Genomic DNA, 20,739 nt, shown 5'->3' with positions numbered 1-20,739 from the left:
GACTCAATCCTCACCGTTTTCCAGAGAGTGGGAACAAATAAATGATTAAATGGCAATTACCATTGTACCTTGTGCAGGTCTCTGCTTGCTCATCAAAGCACATAACAAACAATGTATTGAACAGCAGTAAAACAAAAAAACAAAAAAAAAACAAGTCAGATATTAGCTCTCCTTTGTCACTGGTTTTTTTTTTTTTTTTTTTTTGCTGAAGACCATAAATGCCTTGATGCTGGCCTTTATTTGAAATGAACTTAAAAAAATACTGTGATTATTGACAATTCTCTATGTGTATTCTTGCTACCCAAGCCAATGGAAACCAAATCAACATTTAAATAATTTCTGGATGCTTCCAAATTCTTGAGTGAATTGCCTTGCACTTTAATCAGACAGATACATAAATTAAGAAAGTGAGATAAGAATACATTACCCCAGTAACATCCATGACTTTAATAGCTGCAAGCTGCCCTGTTTTAACATGACGACCCTAGAACAAATCAAACAAATAAATCAGTTAAGTTTCACAGTTGCACATTAGGGCCAATACTTTATCAACAAAGCTTTGAAATCATCAATCCTCATAAATTGGACAGGCTTTATCTCCAAATATAATTTATTCCTGCTTCATTGCCTCATTCCCTTAAGATAAGTAATGTGAAGTTAGTAGTCAACAGCATCACTTCATTAGCTTGATTATCTATCAAGACATATATTTAACAGATTTCAGGGGCAGGCAAACATTTTGGCTTGGGGACACATTTCAAATGTTGAGAATGTGTAACAATCCTGATTGCAAAATGACTGCATAGGAGACTTACTTAGCAAAGGACCTGGTCAGTCACACAACTTTACCAATCTGACATTCTTAAGTATCTCCTTTGCAGGGAGTGGTGTGGAAACAGACACAAAGGAGCATTCATAATATCTAATTATCCAAATAGGGTCACTGAGTCAAAGTAGAGAACACATGAAATATGCAATTACATTCCACTCCAGTCAGCCACTCCATGCAGATAGCCAAATATATCTGTTCACTCTGATAGAAGTAGTTTTTGCATCTACATTTCCCTCCTAAGTGATCAGGAAGACTAATGTGGGTGGTTTTGTCAGTAATCTACTGGGCTATTGGCAGTGCATCAAAGCACTCATATGACAATATGACAACAGTAACAGACTCCACAGTAACAGCAGCAGCAATTTCTGGGTTTTGCCTTCCAGGAGATCATAAGATACAGTCTCAGCCCATGTCCAGAAGTGAATACTGAAGGTCACCAGAGAAAATCATTTATGAGAATAGTTTTATATACAGTGTGCCATACATATGTACACAGGCATATTGTTTAAATTTTCAAATGTTTTGGAGTTTTCAGGAATACTACTGATGCTAAACCTGGAGCCACCACTATTCTGTTATTCCAACCTTCACAAAAAGGAATAACCACTCATTCTAAATCCGTAAAAGTGTGAGCTTGTGAAGGAATGTAGACCAGGCCTTAAGAAAGGGAAAGGAAAGAATGAAATGTTAAGGGAGGACTTCTAGAAAAGATTATTCAATCCCGAGAAAGAGGAAAGTGTGAGAAAGAAAATCAAAATAACCTCACTTTGATTTTCTTGGATATAAGATAGGACAGACAGCAATTTTGACAGGCTTTCAAGATTCTATTATTCTACCCTACAACAATAAAGAGCATTGCCTGTTTCTTGAACTGGCCTACATCAAAGGGTGAACAGAGGTACTCTGGCCAAAATTCCCAATTCTGCACAACTGTTCAAAGTAGAGCTCTATCCTCTACCCATCTGATGATATTTTATATGTTATATATCTAAATGTATATTGCCCTTAATCTCTGGATATACTGCAATCACTTTTGAGGCTTCAGAGAGGGCAGGGGAAAAAATCTAACCTAACCATTAACAACTTTATTTGAAGTAGAAGTGCCACCAGTCTCCAGATAGCAGAAATGGTAGTATGTCAGACACAAACAAGGAGAAACAGCTACTGCTACTATATAGCTGACAATTAGACTACAGGTAAAACTGTTCCAATATACAGAGGTCTGGATATGTAATGTTCGCTACATGTGGTGCCACACACATATTTGTTAGTGACTTCTGACCTGCTAGCTATTAGTGAAATAACCAGAACTGGTGAAATAAACAGAATATTTCCAAATTCTCCACCCAACTTCTGAAATGAGAAACCAGGCAGACAATTTGTTCAAATTTCTTCAAGGGAAGGAGAAATTTCTCAGTAATTTCTCAACAGGAGAACTCTCTTTCAGTGGTGACAGTAGAATGGACAGTAGAATGGGAGTAGCAATCTCCATTAATGATTTAACAGGAGTGTAAGAAGTCAGGGAGACTGCTGGGGAGAGCATAGTGCAGTGAAAACCTGACACAAAATCATAGAACCTAAGAGTTGAAAGAGACCTTCAAGAACATCTAGCCTATCCCTATACCTAGGACAGGAATCTACACACACACAGATACACACACACTTCTTAGATGCCATATCATTAGATAAGTGCAGAAGCACTACACCTCACCCACCAATTTCTCTAAAATATTCTTCCCCTTTCAAATAATTTTTAAAGCTTATTCTCTGAAAGGTAGAAAAAGTGGCAAGAGAAATTCTCTGCTAAGCCCTAGGATTAATAGATTTTTGTCGTGCTAGTCTACACAAGGCCTTTCCATTGGAGAGAGGAAGTGGCAGCTGGGGATGAGGAATGAAATGGACCTTTAGCAGAGAGCACAGGTCACTTATTCATGTAATGTTTTCAACATCCTTGGATTTTTTGCCTTGGGCTCCATCTTTGTGTTAATTAGGACAGATTTTCAACTCAACTGCAGTCTTTGCCACTATTTGCTGAGTCCATCAAACATGCATCTGCATGTCTACTGCTTTTTCAATAGACGTATTGTATTATTGTATATAATATCCACAGTGGAACATCCTTTGGAATGTTTTTCATCTCCAGCCACAGTATCTAAGCTTACCTGGATAGAAACTCAGTGTCTCAAATTGCAAATTTATCCAAGTGGAAATTTCAAAGCTGTCATTGTTTCTGACTGGATATTCATTTAGGCATAAAATGATTTCTCTAATTGTCCTTAAAGCACAACCCCATAACTGGTAAACTCAAGAATGTCAAGGTATTATGTAAGTATGAATCCAGTGTCCATGAATAATGACAACAGATAAAGTATCCTGGGTCTTCAGATGTTGATTCATAATGACTCCCCCATCATCCCCAGCCAACATGGGGATGATGATAAATATAGTTTAATAATAACTGGAGACCCAAAATCAAAATTTGCTGATTTGGGAGTAAGCCATCTTAAAGTGAAGAAAATCAATGCACTACTAATACTACCAAGACTAATTGATACAAGTTTCCAACATTTTAGGCAGGGTTATTTTCCAGTTTTATGCAGAGAGCACTGAAGTCTAAACCTGAAACGTTGCATAAAATACCAGGTACTCTGTTACTGAACTATTGTCGCTCCTTCCAACAAGAAGATTAGCTGGATAGAAATAAATCTACACGTAAGGAATAAGAGGAAGGACTTTATTGGATGAGATAAAGAAGGAACATCTGTCAAGCAACCTATTTCCACCAAAGGCCAGAGATGCTTCTAGAAATCCTATAAGCAAAGCTTAAAGGCAATAATCCTGCTCTAATTAACCTCTGTTTACCAAACCCGTCTTTCATGAACCTAGTACCTATTAATACAATTGCACATAAGCTATTAAACTCACAAGTACTATTATATACTCTAATGCCAAATGTGCATACATACAAAAATGCAGAATTACATGCTGCCTGAGCTACAATTAAAATTCCATCCCAAACTCTGTACCAAGGAAAGCCAAATTCTTGTAATACCAAATGTACTGTGAATTTGGAAACCAGCCACAGAATTATGTCTTGTAATTATACACAGTTTACTATTACAGCTGTAATAAACTCTACAAAGAGCCAGTTTGGTGTAGTGGTTAAGGCACCACGCTAGAAACTGGGAGAATGTGATTTCTAGTCCCACCTTAAGCACAAAGCCAGCTGGGTGACCTTGGGCCAGTCACTCTCTCTCAGCCCTAGGAAGGAGGAGGCAAGGGCAAACCATTTATGAAATCTTGCCAAGAAAACTGCAGGGGCTACTCCAGAAGTCAACACTGACTCAAACGCAGAAGACAAAGCTACTAGTGCTGGAATTTTCTGTTCTTTGGTTAGTTTTCAGTAGGGCTACTCCCTTAATTGGAATCACTGATCTGGAGACAACACAGTCCCTACATGAAATTATTATTAATTCAAGTAATGCCAAATGTTGTGCAGTTTTTCAGTTCACATAAAACACAAATAGCGCTGAGTTTGGGCAAAAGAATCAATCCCTCTGACACTGCTAATACAATAAAACTGAGTTCTTATAAGAAAAAGGATACGGGGGAAAAAGAAGAGGAAATGCTCATCTCGTTTGTTGAGACAAGGCAAATTTGAAGATTAGATATTTGCCTTAAGAGAAATCACCAGTGGCTCCCCTATTGTGCGTGTTATGTGGTTGCTATACGTCTCTCTTCATTTGGAGTTTGTATATACTAATTTTTAATGCTTTTTAAATTTTTTAATAATGATTGTCTATATTTATAATGATTATTTTTATATTGTGGTTGTATTTGATTGTTGTATGCCACCCAGAGTCACTTCTGGTGAGATGGGCAGCTAAAAATTTGATAGACAGACAGATGAAATATATTCTCACAAGGACCTTCAGCTTTGGTGAGCTGGATCTATCTATCTATCTATCTATCTATCTATCTATCTATCTATCTATCTATCTATCTATCTATCTATCTAATTGTATGCCGCCCATCTCCCCCAGAGGGTGACTCTGGGCGGCTCACGATTAAAGTAAAACACAAAAACAGTTAAAAATATAAATACCCATGTTAATTAGTTAAAAAGTCAGAGTACACAAAAAGATCCTATACATAAAAAGACTAAAAATATTCAAGATGACGGGGGGGGTAGAATCAATTACCCCACAAGCCAATTCCACTGGTGTGAGCCAAGATTTCACGCTCTTCCTGAAGGCCAGGAGAGTGGAGGCACAAGGCACCTCAGGTGGTAAGCTGTTCCACAGGGTTGGGGCCACAGCAGAAAAGGCCCTCTTCCTAGACCCCACCAATCAAAATTCCTTTACTGGTGGGGTCCGCGACATGCCCCTTCTGCCGGCCCAAGTGGGGCGGGCTGATATAATGGGGCCGAGATGGCTCCTCAGATAACCTGGTCCTGTGCCATGAAGGGCTTTAAAAACCAACACCTTGAATTAGACCCGGAAGCAAACCGGCAACCAATGCAGCTCGCATAACAGAGGTGTTATATGGGCCCCCCTGGGGGCATTCGGAACTGTCCGCGCCACTGCATTTTGCACCAGCTGCAGCTTCCAGATACTCTTCAAAGGTTGCCCCATGTAGAATGCATTGCAGTAATCCAACCAGGAGGTGACCAGGGCATGAGTGACTGTGCCGAGAGCCTCCCGATCCAGGAAGGGGAGTAACTGACACACAACATAATATAGCTATCTTCCAGCAGCTGACAATTCATCATTATAAAATTATCTTTATCCATCTCCTCCTTCCTGAGCAAAGGGAAGAGACTGAAAGTTGTCATCTTTGGTTGTATCCCTGAGCAGGAATCCAAAGTAAAGCATCCTCAGAGATGACCATCCAGCCTCTGAAAACATCCAGCAAAGCAAAACTCACCACCTCACTTGATAATTAGTTCCTGTTAACTGTTTTAACTATTAGAAGGCTCCCATTAAGATTCAAAACATTCGTGTGGGGTGGGATGTGGGGTGGATAAGACCTATGTTTCCAGTCCCTTGACCCTCCAGATTGCCTCAGTTCCAGTTCCTCTTAAAATAAAGTGGCCAGAGCTAAACACAGAGCAGTATTCAAGATGGGGTCTGACTAACACAAATATAGTGGATCTATTTCTTTGTAAATGATGTGCTTCTGATGCAGCCTAAAACATCGTCTGCTTTCTTAGCAACCATGTCACACTTTTGACACATATTCAGCTTGTGATCAATTCCAATTCCAAGGTCATTTTCACATATTATATTGCCAAAGTATACTGTGTTCTATAACTGTGCATTTGATTAATTTATTTTATTAAAATGAAGAGCTCTGCAATTATTTCTATTACATTTCATTCAATTATTTTCAACCCACTTCTCTAACTCACCAAAATCATTTTGAATATTGTTGCTCTTCTAGCTGTATTGCTGGGATATCCAGTATGTGATAAACATTTCCCTAGCTCTTCATCCAAGTAATTATGAAAATGCTGATCAGTACCCGTCCCAGGACTAAAACTGTTAGTATCTGCTTTGATGAGCACTCTCTGAGTATGGGTTTCAAGTAGAATCAATTCAAAGTTACTCATCATGGGTTACCCTGTCAAATGCTTTGCTGAAGTCAAGATATACTATATCCACAGTGTTCCAACACTCTGTTAAAGAACTTTTCCAAGCAAAATAATAAATGTTTAGTCTGACATGGCTTGTTTTTGCCAAATACATGCTGATTTCTAGCAATTTTCAAGGCACTTCTCACATTGTTTTCTAGAATTTGCTCAGGCATCTGTATAACAATGAGTGGCATGTAATTCCATGGATATTCCATTTTTTCTTTTTTTCTGAAGATAAGAGCAATATTTACTCTCCTCAAATTTTTATTTATTTATTTAAATTTATTGGCTGCCCAACTCCAATGGACTCTATCTAGTACTCCACTCATTCTCCAGGATTTCTCAAAGGAAATGGATTGATTACATCTAAATGGTGGTTCATTCCATAGCTAGTTAAAAGAACAGGATCTGAAACCACACCTTAATTCTAGTTTGTTTAAATTAATGATGGTTACAATAAACCATGGTTTTAAGTCCACAAATAAAAAGAAATTGTGGCATCAAAACAGAAAATGAAAGCATTCCACTTTCCTTCCTTACTCAGGAGATGGAGAGGGGGAGACACAGGTGCCAAGATTCTCAAAGCCTGTGTCAGTGTTGTCCAAACTTGGCCACTTTAAGATGAGTGGACTTCAACTCCCAGAATTCCCCAGCCAGCATGGCTGGCTGGGGAATTCTGGGAGTTGAAGTCCACTCATCTTAAAGTGGCCAAGTTTGGACAACACTGGCCTATGTGGTCACTAAGGTTCGACAACTTGATGGCACATAATCAATCTGTAACACATACGTATACAGTTTAAACACACAGGCACACTTGTTTATTAGCATATTACTTAACTAGTCTGGATACCCACGTTTTTCTAAAAGTGTATTTTCCCAATTCTGCAGGAAATAAAAAGCTGCCTTCACCTTCAGTGCTCTAAGACTGAATGAAAAAACGGTGGTGATTAAGAAATCTTTCTCCAGCTCGCTTCTTCCTCGTTTGGGTCCTGCAGTTCTGCAGCATCAACCTCGTGATTTGTTAGTTTGCTTTTCTATATCATTTTCTTCTTTTCATATGCCCCATTTTCCCCATCCTTCTTTCATCCTTTTGTATATAATACCAGAACAAGTAAGTCAAAGGATGTGAAGATGACCATTACAAATTTTATTTTGGTCCTCCTAGTGCTTATTCACCATGCAGGCAGCTTCTGGCAGTTAAAACCAATGCAACATTAAACAAAAACAACAGAAAAAGAAAGGAGAAAAACATCTCATTTTGTCTATTCCACCTGGTCAGAGATAACAAACTTTTTCATTATCAGCTTCATCTTTATAGCTAAGGCACAGCATCCAAGTGATAGTAACTCAACGTACGGTGTGGCACAAATAAATTCTCACTTTCTATCCTTTTATCCTAAGGGACAAAACTAAATAGTAAACAGCCCAGTAGAATCATATTACAAATGTATCCTCTAGTCCCTCATCCTTATGATTGCCAGATCTGGTGTGAAAACATGCAGACAACCACAAGGTAGCAGCAAAGAGATACAGAAAACTGTCCTTGCTTCTGTGTAATGATTGTCTTGATTTTTGAAACCTAGCTTTGTTAGCGCTACCCATTCTGGCCCATCACTAGCTTAAAATGTAAACATGGGTGCTGAGCAAGTACACTAATAGTGTTTAAAGACTTCAACTCTAAAGGCAATGCTTGCCTATTTAAATCCTGAGAATCGACATTTCCATTATACAAAGAACACCCTTTAGCCCTCTTGATGGTTGTGATTCAGTTTGTAACTATAAGAGAAGAAACAGTGAACGTATCTAAGAAAGGGCCGAGAAAACAGATGACCAAAGTACCTTGCTTTTAAATTTCTGTCATCTCTAAACAAGTATCACATTTTTAAAAATGTGCTCAAAACATCAACTGCTCAGAAATAAGCATTACTACTAGCAGTTTGTAATTTACATAAACTAAGTGTGACTACAGAGAACAGCAGGAGTTACTTTCTTAATATAACAAAAAATAGAGACTGAGTTTGAATAAAAACAGTTCTTAACTGGACAATTTATTTGTTGTGCTACTTTTTCAATGGATACAAATTCAGTTGAGTTAAATACCATTGATCCAAACAAAGATATTCTCCAGTTTTCCAACAGTAAATCTGGTGGCTCATACTAATAATAATGATTAATTTCTTGTCTTATGAGTGGAAGACTTGGGAAATACAGACAAAAAGTTTAAACTCATTACCCAGGGTTGCCAAGTAATTTTCTCAATCTCCTCAAAAAACTTGATCAAAACAATAAATAAATAAATGCTCATCATCACCAGAAATAGAAATATGTACCAATTGGATTGCAACCTCACAAATGCATCTCAGGAAAAGTTTAGATTAATTTAATATAATTTTGGAGATCCGTAAATTACTTTTAAGGTCAGTTTTTGATGCCTCACTGAAATATGTTTGAACAGAACTGTATGACATAAATAGTTCCACATTAATTCATCATGTCCAAGTCTCTGAAGCCAGTCTGGTTAATTCTGACAAAGTTAATTCTAGTAAGCCTTTGGATTGCACTCTTACCTTGATTTCCAGGTTAAGATTTAGTTACAATTTAAAGGAAACTGCCTTTTCTTCAAATATCAAAAGAGTCTAGCAAGGGGGTGTGGGGGGCGGGGGGAGGGATGAGGAAAAACACCCGTTTTTGACTAACAGTTCTGTCTTCTGGAACACAGAATTGTGGATATCTCCTTATCATGCTCGCTGCCTATATGTATTCTGCCCCGTCCCATTCCTGAATTCACTACTGGTACTCAATAAAAGAAGCTCAAATCTGAAAAAGCACAGTTCAATGGTGGAAGAGCATATCCTTGGCTTCTACACAGTTCCGTACTGACCAACCTTTTTTGCTAAAGCGCAGCTACTGACTTGGAAAATACAAGCCAAAGTTACAGAACTCATTACTAGCAGGAGTATTTGGAGAGAAAAATAGAGCTAGACCTATTGGTAAATCTCTGGGTTACTTGTAGATGGATTTCTGACTTCCATTGATTGACGGTAGCAGCAATGAAACTATATTCTCCCTGCCCTATTACTGTTAAGAAGGAAACCAGGAAGGAGTTTATGTATAGAAGGAGTATCAGTTCAGTTCAGGTATTCTAAAGAACGTATTGGGTTCATAATTCTTTCATTCAACATTCTTTCATATTTCCACAGTTTCACACCTCCACTCATGCTACCAATGCTGGGCTCCATCCTGCCAAGGAGACAGCCAGCACTTCCCATAGCTGGCCAATGGGAGGGTGCAAAAAATCCCAGCTGGACCTCACCCACCCTCATATTTCTCTCATCATATCTGCTTTGGAGGTGAGGAAAATAACAAGAGGAAGAAACAAATCTGCCACTGTGCATGGAAAACAGTAAAGCTGCCACTCTGAGTTAAATGGGAAAAATTCGGGATGAGGCCAAGGCACCACAGTGACATGATTACAGGAGGAAAGGGTGTAGAGGACAGAAGGAATGGCCTTGAAGGACAGACAAAAGAGCCGCTACCAAGACGATGGTCAGATGAAAGAGGACTGAGTCCAGGGCAGCAATGTAACCTGAGTAAAGGTCATTTAGGAGCCCCTCCCTAGTTATCACGAAGATAAAGGTGGGGGGGAGTGCATTCAGACTTGCAAGATTCTATAACTGTAGCTTTACAATAAAAGTAGTACTGACCTACATAACATTGGATTCCTAGTCTGATCTACTTTGAAGGGCTGATATGAAAATCCAGGAGGAGGAGGAGGAGGAGGAAGAAGGACTTCCCACCAATGGGAAACTGCCTGCCCCACAGTTCCAAAGGAAACCCAGAAGACCCCTGGTGATATGAGAACAAAGAGTGATACCAATCTCCAACCTGCAGAGGTCTCTTATACCATGCCACAGTTCTGGATCTGTCAACCCCCTCCCAGTTGGGCAAGATGAAGGAATCAAGAAATGCAAGGACTTCAGAGAAGTATCTTTCATGCCAGTCTGGGAAGGCAGACTGTTGAAAACTGTAAGAAAAAATTTCCCACCACTGCAGTGTTTTTCAAACTTGACAAGTTTAAAATGTGTGGACTTCAACTCCCAGAATTCCCCAGCCAGCATGGAGAATTCTGGGAGTTGAAGTCCACATGTCTTAAAGTTGCCAAGTTTGAAAAACACTGGATTATAGTGAATTCATTAAGGTAGAGTTCCTTTTAATGATTTGAAATGCTTCTTCCCAAGTTTCTGGCCAACTGAGCTGAGTTGTCACTTGTAAGATAAAGCTAGCAATGAACTTGCCTTCTATCTCTTGAATGTTTATCCTTCATTATTTTCCCAGCCTTGCCACAATTTCTCACAGAATTATAGGGCTCTAGTTAAAACACACACACAATTCTACTAGCCTGACCCTAAATATGTACAGTATGCATCACGTTCAGTAGCTATCTAAGTATGTTAGCTCCAAATGGCTCAGAAATATGGGAACTGTTATCCAGTACAGTCAGGAGACTCCAAATGGAAAAGCCTATTATACAGCATTAGATTAAAATTCATCTGTACTCTCATCACCAATGAATAAGCTACCACTGTTGGCAAACCAAATTTCTCACTTCACTATGCAATTACAGAACTGCTAGCAAATGTATCTTCACTGTCATATTGCATTAAATTGGAGCCATATTTTACACAGAGTCAAAACAAAACCCATTCTCGGCTTTTAAAACAAAAATATCATTGCATTCAAGCACCCTTCAGCCTCTGGAGAGCCATAACTCACAAATCTCTGTGCTTAAGCAAGTGAGCTAGCCAAGCGGAATTAAAGCATGGATGCCTTTTAGAAAATATCTACCCTGAAACTTTCTTCTAAACAACTTTCCTGTTTCTGGTGATAGCAACATAATCTCCTCTTCTGCAGACTTCAGTTGCTGGATGGACTTCAGCTGATATCATGACTCATACTAGCCTTCCTCCTCTTTGTGTTTTCCAAAGACACTGGACATTAATTACTACAATCCTCCAGCAGCATATCCAGAGCATTTAAAGGCAAAACAAGTCAAACAGTATCTACCCTGGCTATTTAATGATGGAGGAAAAAAAGAGCCATATGGCCCCAAACCTTTCATCATGATAAGACTTGTCTTTTTTTGGGGGGAGTACGGTGGTTAAAGTAAAACAAACACACCACCTTTTTGCTTCCCCTCTGTGGCTATTATAATATGTAGGCATTTAAATATGCTCAAACATTTTGGTATCATTGACCTTTCCTAGCTCTGCAATGCTCTTCCTTTTCTAACATGGAAGAGGAGGAGGAGAATAGATTCACTAACACACACACACACTAACACACACATACACACACAGAGTCCTCTAATGCACATGTGTTAGTTATGGACAATGTGGTCTTTTCTGCCTGGAAGAGAAACCAAAAGACAGAAGAACACTGCAAGACATTGTACAAATCAGTATTTCTCAACCTTAGCCACTTTAAGATGAGTAGACTTCAACTCCCAGAGTTCCTCAGCCAGCCATGCTGGTTGAGGAATTCTGGGAGTTCATTCATGGCTGACCTGAAAGTTGGCCTCTTCAGAAGGAGGCCCATATGCTTAATCTTTGGGCTGTTCAACTTCAAACCAAATCTAAATACATACAAGTCACCACCATCGTTGCTATGTGACATTAATGAGTCCATTCATGTTAAGGTTGCCAAGGTTGAGCAACACTGTTATAAATGCTCCAAGCTTTGTCCTGCAGAGGTCTGAAATATATTTCCTGCGTTGTTCTTTTCCCCCTCAAAAATAGTTGATTGACTGGTTTTGACAAGCAGAGGGATAGCATTCTGACAGTGTCCCTCAGGACTGCTTAACAGCAGTGTCAAATTAGACAACTGTAGATTTGATTCATATTTCCAAAGTCTGCTTATTTTTTTAAAAAACCCTTTGTATCAACTACAGCCACCTGTTCTAAATATGCATTAGTGTGTCATTTGTAAAGTTGGATCACTAATGTCACACAGCAACGGTGGTGGTGACTTGTATGTATTTAGATTTGGTTTGAAGTTGAACAGCCCAAAGATTAAGCATATGGGCCTCCTTCTTTTTTTTTTTTTATAAATTTTTTATTTTTTACAACAAACACAAACAAACAAGAGCGTAAAAAACATAAAAACCATCTTCCATTTTAAACCATGTGTCAGCCAGTTACCAATCATTTGTGCCATCCTTTCATAGTCTTCACTCACCATTTATATAGTCTCATATTATCTATCCAACACATATTTATATATTTATCAGTTATCAATTATTATTCATTTGTTACTAGTCTATCTATAACATCAGCTTTCATTATAAGATTTGTATCATTTTTATCCATTGATTATATATATATATATATATATATATATATATATATATATATATATTAATTTATATCAATTTGTCAAGTTTCTATTATATAATTTCCTAATCTATTACATTACTATATCTTTTTGTCCAACCATTGATAAAACAAATCCCATATCATATAAAATTGTTTGTCTTCTTGCTCTCTATTTTCAAATGTCAATTTACTCATCTCAGCACATTCCATAATTTTCTTAATAACTTCCTCCTGCATAGGTATTTTTTCATTCTTCCAATTCTTAGCAAATACAATTCTAGCCGCTGTCAAAACATTTACAATCAGATATTTCAGTTCTTTACTATATGTTTCCAGTATAATTCCCAGTAGAAATGTCTCTGGTTTAAAGTCTATATGTTGTTTTGTCATTTTTTCCAACCATGTATGGATTTTAATCCAATATCTTTTGGCTTCTGGGCATGTCATATGGACCTCCTTCTGAAGAGGCCAACTTTCAGGTCAGCCATCTTAGGCAACCACTGGCTAACCTCCACCCTTTCCTTGTGGGAGATTTTTGGGAGAAGGTAATGGGGCTTCAGTAACATAGGGTCCTAGAGGAAATGGACTTTGTAGATCCTTTTCAATTGGGTTCCAAGCCTGGGCACAGGATGGAAAAGGCACTATTCTTTCCAGTGGATGTCAGGACCTGGAAGGACATGGAAGTATACCCCTCTTGATCTTATTAGACCTCTTCACTGGTGTTCAGTACTACTGACCATTGTATCCTTCTGGACCACCGATGAAAGCTGAGGACTAGAGGCTCTGTTTGGCAGTGGTTTTGTTTTTAGCTAGGGATCAGCTTTCGGTGGTTATGCCAACTACAGGCCTATCTGGATCAGAGGCCTGGCAACAACAAATCAAGCCCTCCTCACCTTGTATCTAGATTACTGCAAAGCACTCTATGTGGGGCTGCCTTTGAAGATGATCTAGAAGCTTCAATTGCCCTAAAGTGATAGTAGTGCTATGCTCACTGCATTGGTTGTTAATTTGCTTACAGGACCAGTTCAAAAAGTTGTTACATAATTAAAGCCGTACATGGTTCCCAGGTACTTATAGGATCATCTCTCCTGACAAAACTTGGCCTAAGGTACTTTTGCAAGGAGGATTTGCTGAGGATCCACCATGAATTGAAGGGGGTCTAACATGGATTCAATGGTGGCACACACATTTTAGAATATATCTGAACCTCGTTACCTTCTGGAAGATACTTAAGATCTGGCTACTCCATAAGGTTCCTGGATGCTAATTACATGTGGGCTCCAGTAGTTAGTTAAGTAATTAGTGGATGTTGCTCTTTTTATGTTTTGTGAATTATGTTGTGTTAGTATTTGTAAACCACTCTGAATCTATGGAAGTAAGCAGGATATAAATCTGTGTAATAATATATAAATACATGAATATCAACAGCCATGGAAACCTATGAAGCTGTTTCAGTCTGACTGCTGTCAACAAAGTTGCCTCAGTGAGATAGGCAGCAATATAAATAGAAATAAATACATATGCACACAAACATCCCAAATAGTTTCCTATGTGATCATATTTAGCTTCCTGAATTTAGATCTCTTGAGGGAGAATCACAGACTTCAAGGCATAAAACACTACAGATCTCAAGATGCAATAATTTGAATCTCTGTTTTGAAGGGCAGCATAGAAATATTCAAAATAAAACTTCATAGTCAGTGGACTACCCTTACTAATAAATATTATAGTTACAAAATGAACACAGTTGCTGTTATTGTTCCAAACGAAGAGAATATGAATATACATATTTCATCCTCTCATTCAGAGCGGTCTCCAAGGTTTTCATGTGCCCCAGGCAAGCTTGCAAATGTCCTGTACTCAGCTCCTCATCTCTTACCATAAACCATCAAGAAGCATTTCGCAATAGCTCAGGATCCATTCATTTAGGACAGTAAAGCTGGGCTGCCATAATGATCTATGACAACAATCCTGACATGAATAAACTGAGCTAATTGAGACAAGCAAGCCCCAATATTTTCAGAATGCCTCCTGCTTTCATTCCAGCACTGGCATGCTAGCTATGTCTATAGGTTTTGTTCCACAATAAGCACATCAACAATTTATTTTTCTTTCTTTCTTTCTTTTGACCAGTCGGTTGTGCGACACATACATAATGGAAATCAAATTGAAAATTCTGTCATCTTGAGCAGCTGTCAAGCCCTACAGACTGCAGATGATCTTCCCAGAATTGCCTGTGCCTTCTCATATTAATAAATTGTAATACAGCTGCATTTCTGACCATCTTCTCCTGAAAGAGAATCTTTAGTGAGCTTAAGACTCTTTAGTGATTGAGCCTGCAATCAAAAGGCTTATGCAGTCAAGCATCTTGCCCTCCTGTAGTCAACAGAGGATTCAACTCAACTCTCAGCTGTATACTCTCTAGAGAGTAGGATCCTACTTGCAGTCTTGATATTCCATAGTTAAGTCCTGAATTAACCTTAAAGTGTTTATGTAACACAATGTAACATCTGAATTGCCCGTTTGTTTACTTTTGTTCAATTCCTAAATTGCCTCTATTGTGACTCTAGGAGAAGTATAACATATTAATGCAATAAAACAAGTAGGACACAGAAATAAAGGTATGTATGTATGTATGTATGAATGTATGCTGGGGAAGAAAAGACCAAGAACCAAGGAATAAAATCCCAGTATCAGTATGGGGTGACAATTGCCCTGACCCAGGTCTGCTAAATGAGCCACACTTTAAAGACAATGTAGTTAGGGTTGTGCAGCCTTTGGAAAGGATACCATATCACAGAACAGAGGCAGCTAAAGTAAAGGAACACCTCTGATGTCCCCATAAAATGACATACTTTAACAATGGGCCCTCAAGAAACTTACTAATTGTAGGGATGAGTTTTGGAATTCTGATAGATTTCCTGTAAACTAACAATTGTGTGTCAGGATGCAATTCTAATATTACAGTTTTAAAGACGGTAGGAAAAACATGCAGAACATAGCTTCCGGAATTGCCCTTTACCATAACGGCCACAGAAGGCATCTGCAAAGATGGCCTTTCACTTCCATCAATTCTTTGGAAGCAGAATACTGTAAAAGAAATATTTTACCCCATAGTCCCTCAGATACTCTCCTAGAAAGGGCAATAACACTTAGGCTATAATTGTCTCCATATACACCTGAAATCAAGACTTTACTATTCAAATTATTGCTGGCTGGGAAATTCTGGGAGTTGAAGTCTACCCATCTTAAAGTTGCTCAGGCTGAGAAACACTACAAACTTTTATATCAATATACGGAACAGTTTCAGTGCTCCAACCCTCGAGCTAATCAACCTTGTGTGATTCTTGTGACAGTGAGTCTTAGATCCCTGTTTTATTTGCAGTTTTATTACAGGGCTGCAAGGTAAGCAAGAAGATAGGAGACAAAGTTTAAACAACTGAAATCATTCTCATTATCGTTCTTGACGTATTAAGTGACCATGTTATAAGGAGACATCTGATACCATCCTTGTCTTCATCTCAGAACAATATTCTACTGCTAACCAACCAGTATTCATTTGTCCAATGTGTAAAAGATGTTCTCCAAGAAACTAATATTAAAATATCCCAGGCTTGCATACCCAATTTCTCTACATTCCATGCTGGCCACACATCCAGGTCCTAACCCAAAATGGCAACCCTAATGTTGCTACTGAATGTAAATCCACTTTTTAACACACCGCTAAGAAAGACCAGAGAAATACAGAAATCCATATAAGTGGATCAATTTCAATCTCAACATATTATCCAAATTGCATTCATTTGTTAGGCACCCACTGCTGTTATCTGCAGCCTTCAAAATCCATATTTACAGTTTACTGTAAACACCTTTTTGGAAAAAGGCCAAATAAACTGCTTCCAACTATTAAAAAAAGAAAAGGAAAGAACTGATGCCATGGAAGATATGTAATCCTCTCCTCTGGCATTTTGTTTTTTTTATGGAATCAATACAGCAGCAACACTCTAGCATCTAGTTGCTAAATATGCCTTGAAAGCCCGTTTCTCTAGTGGGTTGTATAAATGAGTTCTTACCTGAATATATTTAGCTAACCATATACATATTTACATATATAGAGATGCAAATATCCTTGATGTGCTATAGACTAGACATATAACTTAATACATAAATATCAAAGACACCCCCAGATGAGGCTTTCATTATGCAGCTGACTTATTCCAAGTCCAGACTCTATTGACTTCTATCAGTAACTCGCCTGTATTTTTCCATGGCTTTTTTTTTCAGACCACCCCCTATCAACTCCATTAAGCAGAGAAAGAGAGAGTAGCTGCACAATGTGTTTTGATTAATTGTGCTAAGAGCTATCTGTCTGAAAGCACCCAAGTCCACCCACCACACTCTGGACTTGTAGAATTGCCTTAAGCCTTCATCCCCTCCATGAATTTGAATATTTTATTCAGTCCTGACGGCATCTCATACCATTTTATTTTGAAGTGAAAATTATTCTGCATAGGAACAGAAAAATCTATCATCAGGCTACAGACACAAATAACTTGATTAGATCCCTTGAGCACAAAATGTCAAAAGCTTGACGTACTGAAAAAACGCTGGGATCGGGCAAATATCAGAACTGTTGTGTTTATGTGGAAAGAAGATTATGCTTTCCTCAATAATTTAGCTTCAGTATGGATTGTGCAACATGAGTGGTCATGTTCAATTCACTGAAAATACTGGAATGGAAAAAGATGTATTTTGGGGGTGGGGAAAGTGGGTGTGTATGTTTCGGGCTGTCTCCTTAAATATATATAATAAGTTCCATCAGTTAATTTCTTCCTTCCAATCTCAATTTCATGCTACATGTGCGCCAGCACAAAGTATAGGCAATGCAAGCCAAAGTTCCCTGCCACCACTGTTTGGAAATCCATCAAGAACAAAATACCAAAACGATACAGCAAATTGGCAATTTGGATGCATATTTTTCATGCATATGCTCAGCCCAGACAGCAGCACCTAGCTGACTAGGGACATGCAAGATATTCTGTGCATGAGCAGTCTTGCACATGGAACATTTTGCACATCCTTAGTTGGCCAGATGCTTTATTCTGGAAATGTGGTTGTTCTGAGCAGAAGTTGTTCCAGGGTGCAAGTGGAGGGTAAGAGTGAGAAGCTGGAAGCCAGGTTTTTAATTTTATTTTTATGGTTCTTATGAAACTGTTTCTGATAAGACTGTTCTTCCTCATCCAGATTCCCACAGCCTCCAGACAATGGGAAAGCACCAAGTCAGTATCACTTAGCCAGCCAGCAAACCAAAGCCAAGGGGGTTTTTTTTAGTCCTTGGCAATGATGTGAACTGCTCTGGATCAATCCATGATTCAGAAGAAACAAAACCTGGAATGGTTTATTTTTCTATTTTCAACTGAAACAATGTTTGGAATGATCCTGGGGCAATTGTATAGGATGAATAGGGCAATGATGGGAGGGGAGGGGAGGGGAGGGGAGGGGAGGGAAGGGAAGGGAAGGGAAGGGAAGGGAAGGGAAGGGAAGGGAAGGGAAGGGAAGGGAAGGGAAGGGAAGGGAAGGGAAGGGAAGACATGAAGTGGTGAGTGGGTGGGCCAGGGGACTGGCCCATAGGCTATGTGGAGGAGGGGAGAGAGGGGCTGACGAACACCATCCTTGCCCTATTCATTCTATACAATTGCCCCAGGATCCCTCAAACTTTGTTTCAGTTGAAGCCCAGAACAATAAAGCATTCTAGGTTTTGTTTCTTCTGAATCATGGGTTGATCCAAAGCAGTTTAGCAGAATTTCTGGAATGCAATGGTTTGATTCAGGTTTAAAAGAGAATATATTTTTTCTATCTTGGGCACATTCATATAGCCAATCTTGGCTGACCTTGAAAAAGCTAAGTGGGGCAGACTTCATTAGTACTTGGATGGGAGACCCCCTAGGATTGCCAGGGCTTTAAGCAAAACTTCGCCAAAGAAGCAACAGAAAACCATTTCTATATTAGTGGTTAACAAACCTACTTGGATATGTCCTTGAAGTCATCAAGGTTCAGTTTGACTCTAAGGAGTTTTTATCTTTATCTTAACAAGCAAATGTTCTCATGCTTGGAAGGCCAGTTTAAGGAATTTGGGAACCCAGTGCAACACCTTGTTAACACTGCAGGTGGATCCCTGCAAAATGAGATCGAGGAGGGGGAAAGAGACAGTGTGCTTTAGAGAAAACAATCCTTTGAACCGACAAAATAATCAAGGAACAGAACACCATTCTTCTGCTTAGAAGAATGACCCTACCAATCCAATCAATCCGTTAGTTAAAATGAGGCTGTGTTAGACTGCAGATGTACCTGCCCAGACAAAAACTTCTTGGCCCAGGGTAAACATATGGTCCCCTTCATGGATCACTGCCTTGTCGTGGCAAAGGGGCTTGCGTAACTCAGTGAAGTCATGAGCTATACCATGCAGGGCCACCCAAGACGGACAGGTCATGTCAGAGTTCTGACAAAATGTGCTCCACTGGAGAAGGAAATGGCAACCCACTCCAGTATCCTTGCCAAGAAAACCTCATAGACAATGTCAAAAGGCTAAAAGATATGACATCGGAATGATGATACCACCCTAATGGCAGAAATGAAGAAGAACTAAAGAGCCTCTTGATGAGGGTGAAAGAGGAGAGTGCAAAAGCTGGCTTGAAACTCAACATTAAAAAAACTAAGATCATGACATCTGGACCCATTAATTCCTGGCAAATAGAAGGGGTAGAAATGGAAGCAGTAACAGACTTAATTTATTTGGGCTCCAAGATCACCGCAGACAGAGACTGCAGCCATGAAATTAAAAGACGCTTGCTCCTTGGGAAGAAAGCTATGGCAAACCTAGACAGCATATTAAAAAGCAGAGACATCACCTTGCCGACAAAGGTCCGCATAATCAAAGCCATGGTTTTTCCAGTAGTAATGTATGGCTGTGAAAGCTGGACCATAAGGAAGGCTGAGCATCAAAGAATTGATGCCTTTGAACTGTGGTGCTGGAGAAGACTCTTAAGAGTCCCCTGGACTGCTAGGAGGTCAAACCAGTCAATCTTAAAGGAAATCAACCCTGACTGCTCATTGGAAGGATTGATAATGAAGCTCAAGCTCAGATACTTTGGTCACCTAATCCGAAGAGAGGACTCTTTGGAAAAGACCCTGATGCTGGGAAAGATTGAAGGCAAAAGGAGAAGAGGACGGCAGAGGATGAGATGGTTAGATAGCATCACTGAAGCAATGAGCATGAAACTGAGCAAACTCAGGGAGGCAGTGAAGGACAGGAAGGCCTGGCGCGATATGGTTCATGGGGTCACAAAGAGTTGGACACGACTTAACAACTGAACAACAACAACAACAACAAACATATGGTGCTCTTTCAGGGGCAAAATGATAGAGACAAGCAGCCATAGCCTCTTCAATCTAATGCCCTCCAATTGCTCACCCATAGCCCGCTTCCACCTGTTGCTCTGTTTAGAGTGGGCCAACGTTTCAGGGGCCCAGTGCAGCTGCCTATGCTGCATGCCAGCCTGAAACCATCCCTGCCTGCCTTCTTACACTTCTGCGTCTTTTGTGAAATGATCATCCACAAAAAGCATACTGGGGCTCTCCAGATATGGATGAACTACAAGTCTCAGTAGCCCTAAGTAGCACGTTCAACAGTGGGGGATGATAAAAGTTGGCTCAGTGACATCTAGAAGGCCACAGGTTCCCCTTTCTTGCCTTCACCAAATCTATTTCTGTTTTGCAATAGAAACACAATTTGCAACTGGAGCACAAAGGGTGCAAAACAGTGGTTAACACTAGGCAGAGAATGAGAGGGGGGAAAATGGTAGCACTCTTATGGTGCATCTCCATTTGCAAATTATGAATCC

The 20,739-nt window shown here is 39.3% G+C and overlaps 1 protein-coding gene across 13 annotated transcripts in view; it reads right to left on the bottom strand.

The window, feature by feature from the left end:
• The window catches only part of TNIK (TRAF2 and NCK interacting kinase), a 298,380-nt gene that overhangs the window by 145,625 nt on the left and 132,016 nt on the right, over nt 1–20,739 (bottom strand). For 12 of the 13 annotated variants that reach the window (XR_015794405.1, XM_088132086.1, XM_025172923.2 and 9 more), the window contains exon 3: nt 428–484. Coding sequence is in view for 12 of the 13 variants with exons in the window: in XM_088132086.1 (XP_087988212.1) it covers nt 428–484 (57 nt within the window). In the remaining variant the exon portion in view is untranslated. Of the gene's footprint in view, nt 1–427; nt 485–815; nt 835–20,739 lie in introns of those variants that run through there. The other variant, XM_088132092.1, reaches the window with a different exon arrangement.

Source organism: Python bivittatus, unplaced genomic scaffold (genome assembly GCF_059951505.1).
Source record: "Python bivittatus isolate LINGU-HERP-01145 unplaced genomic scaffold, Pbiv_v1 ctg000980_np1212, whole genome shotgun sequence".
Taxonomy (NCBI): Eukaryota; Metazoa; Chordata; class Lepidosauria; order Squamata; family Pythonidae; genus Python; species Python bivittatus.
The sequence above is the reverse complement of the archived record's forward strand: the minus strand, read 5'-3'. Positions and strand labels throughout refer to the sequence as shown.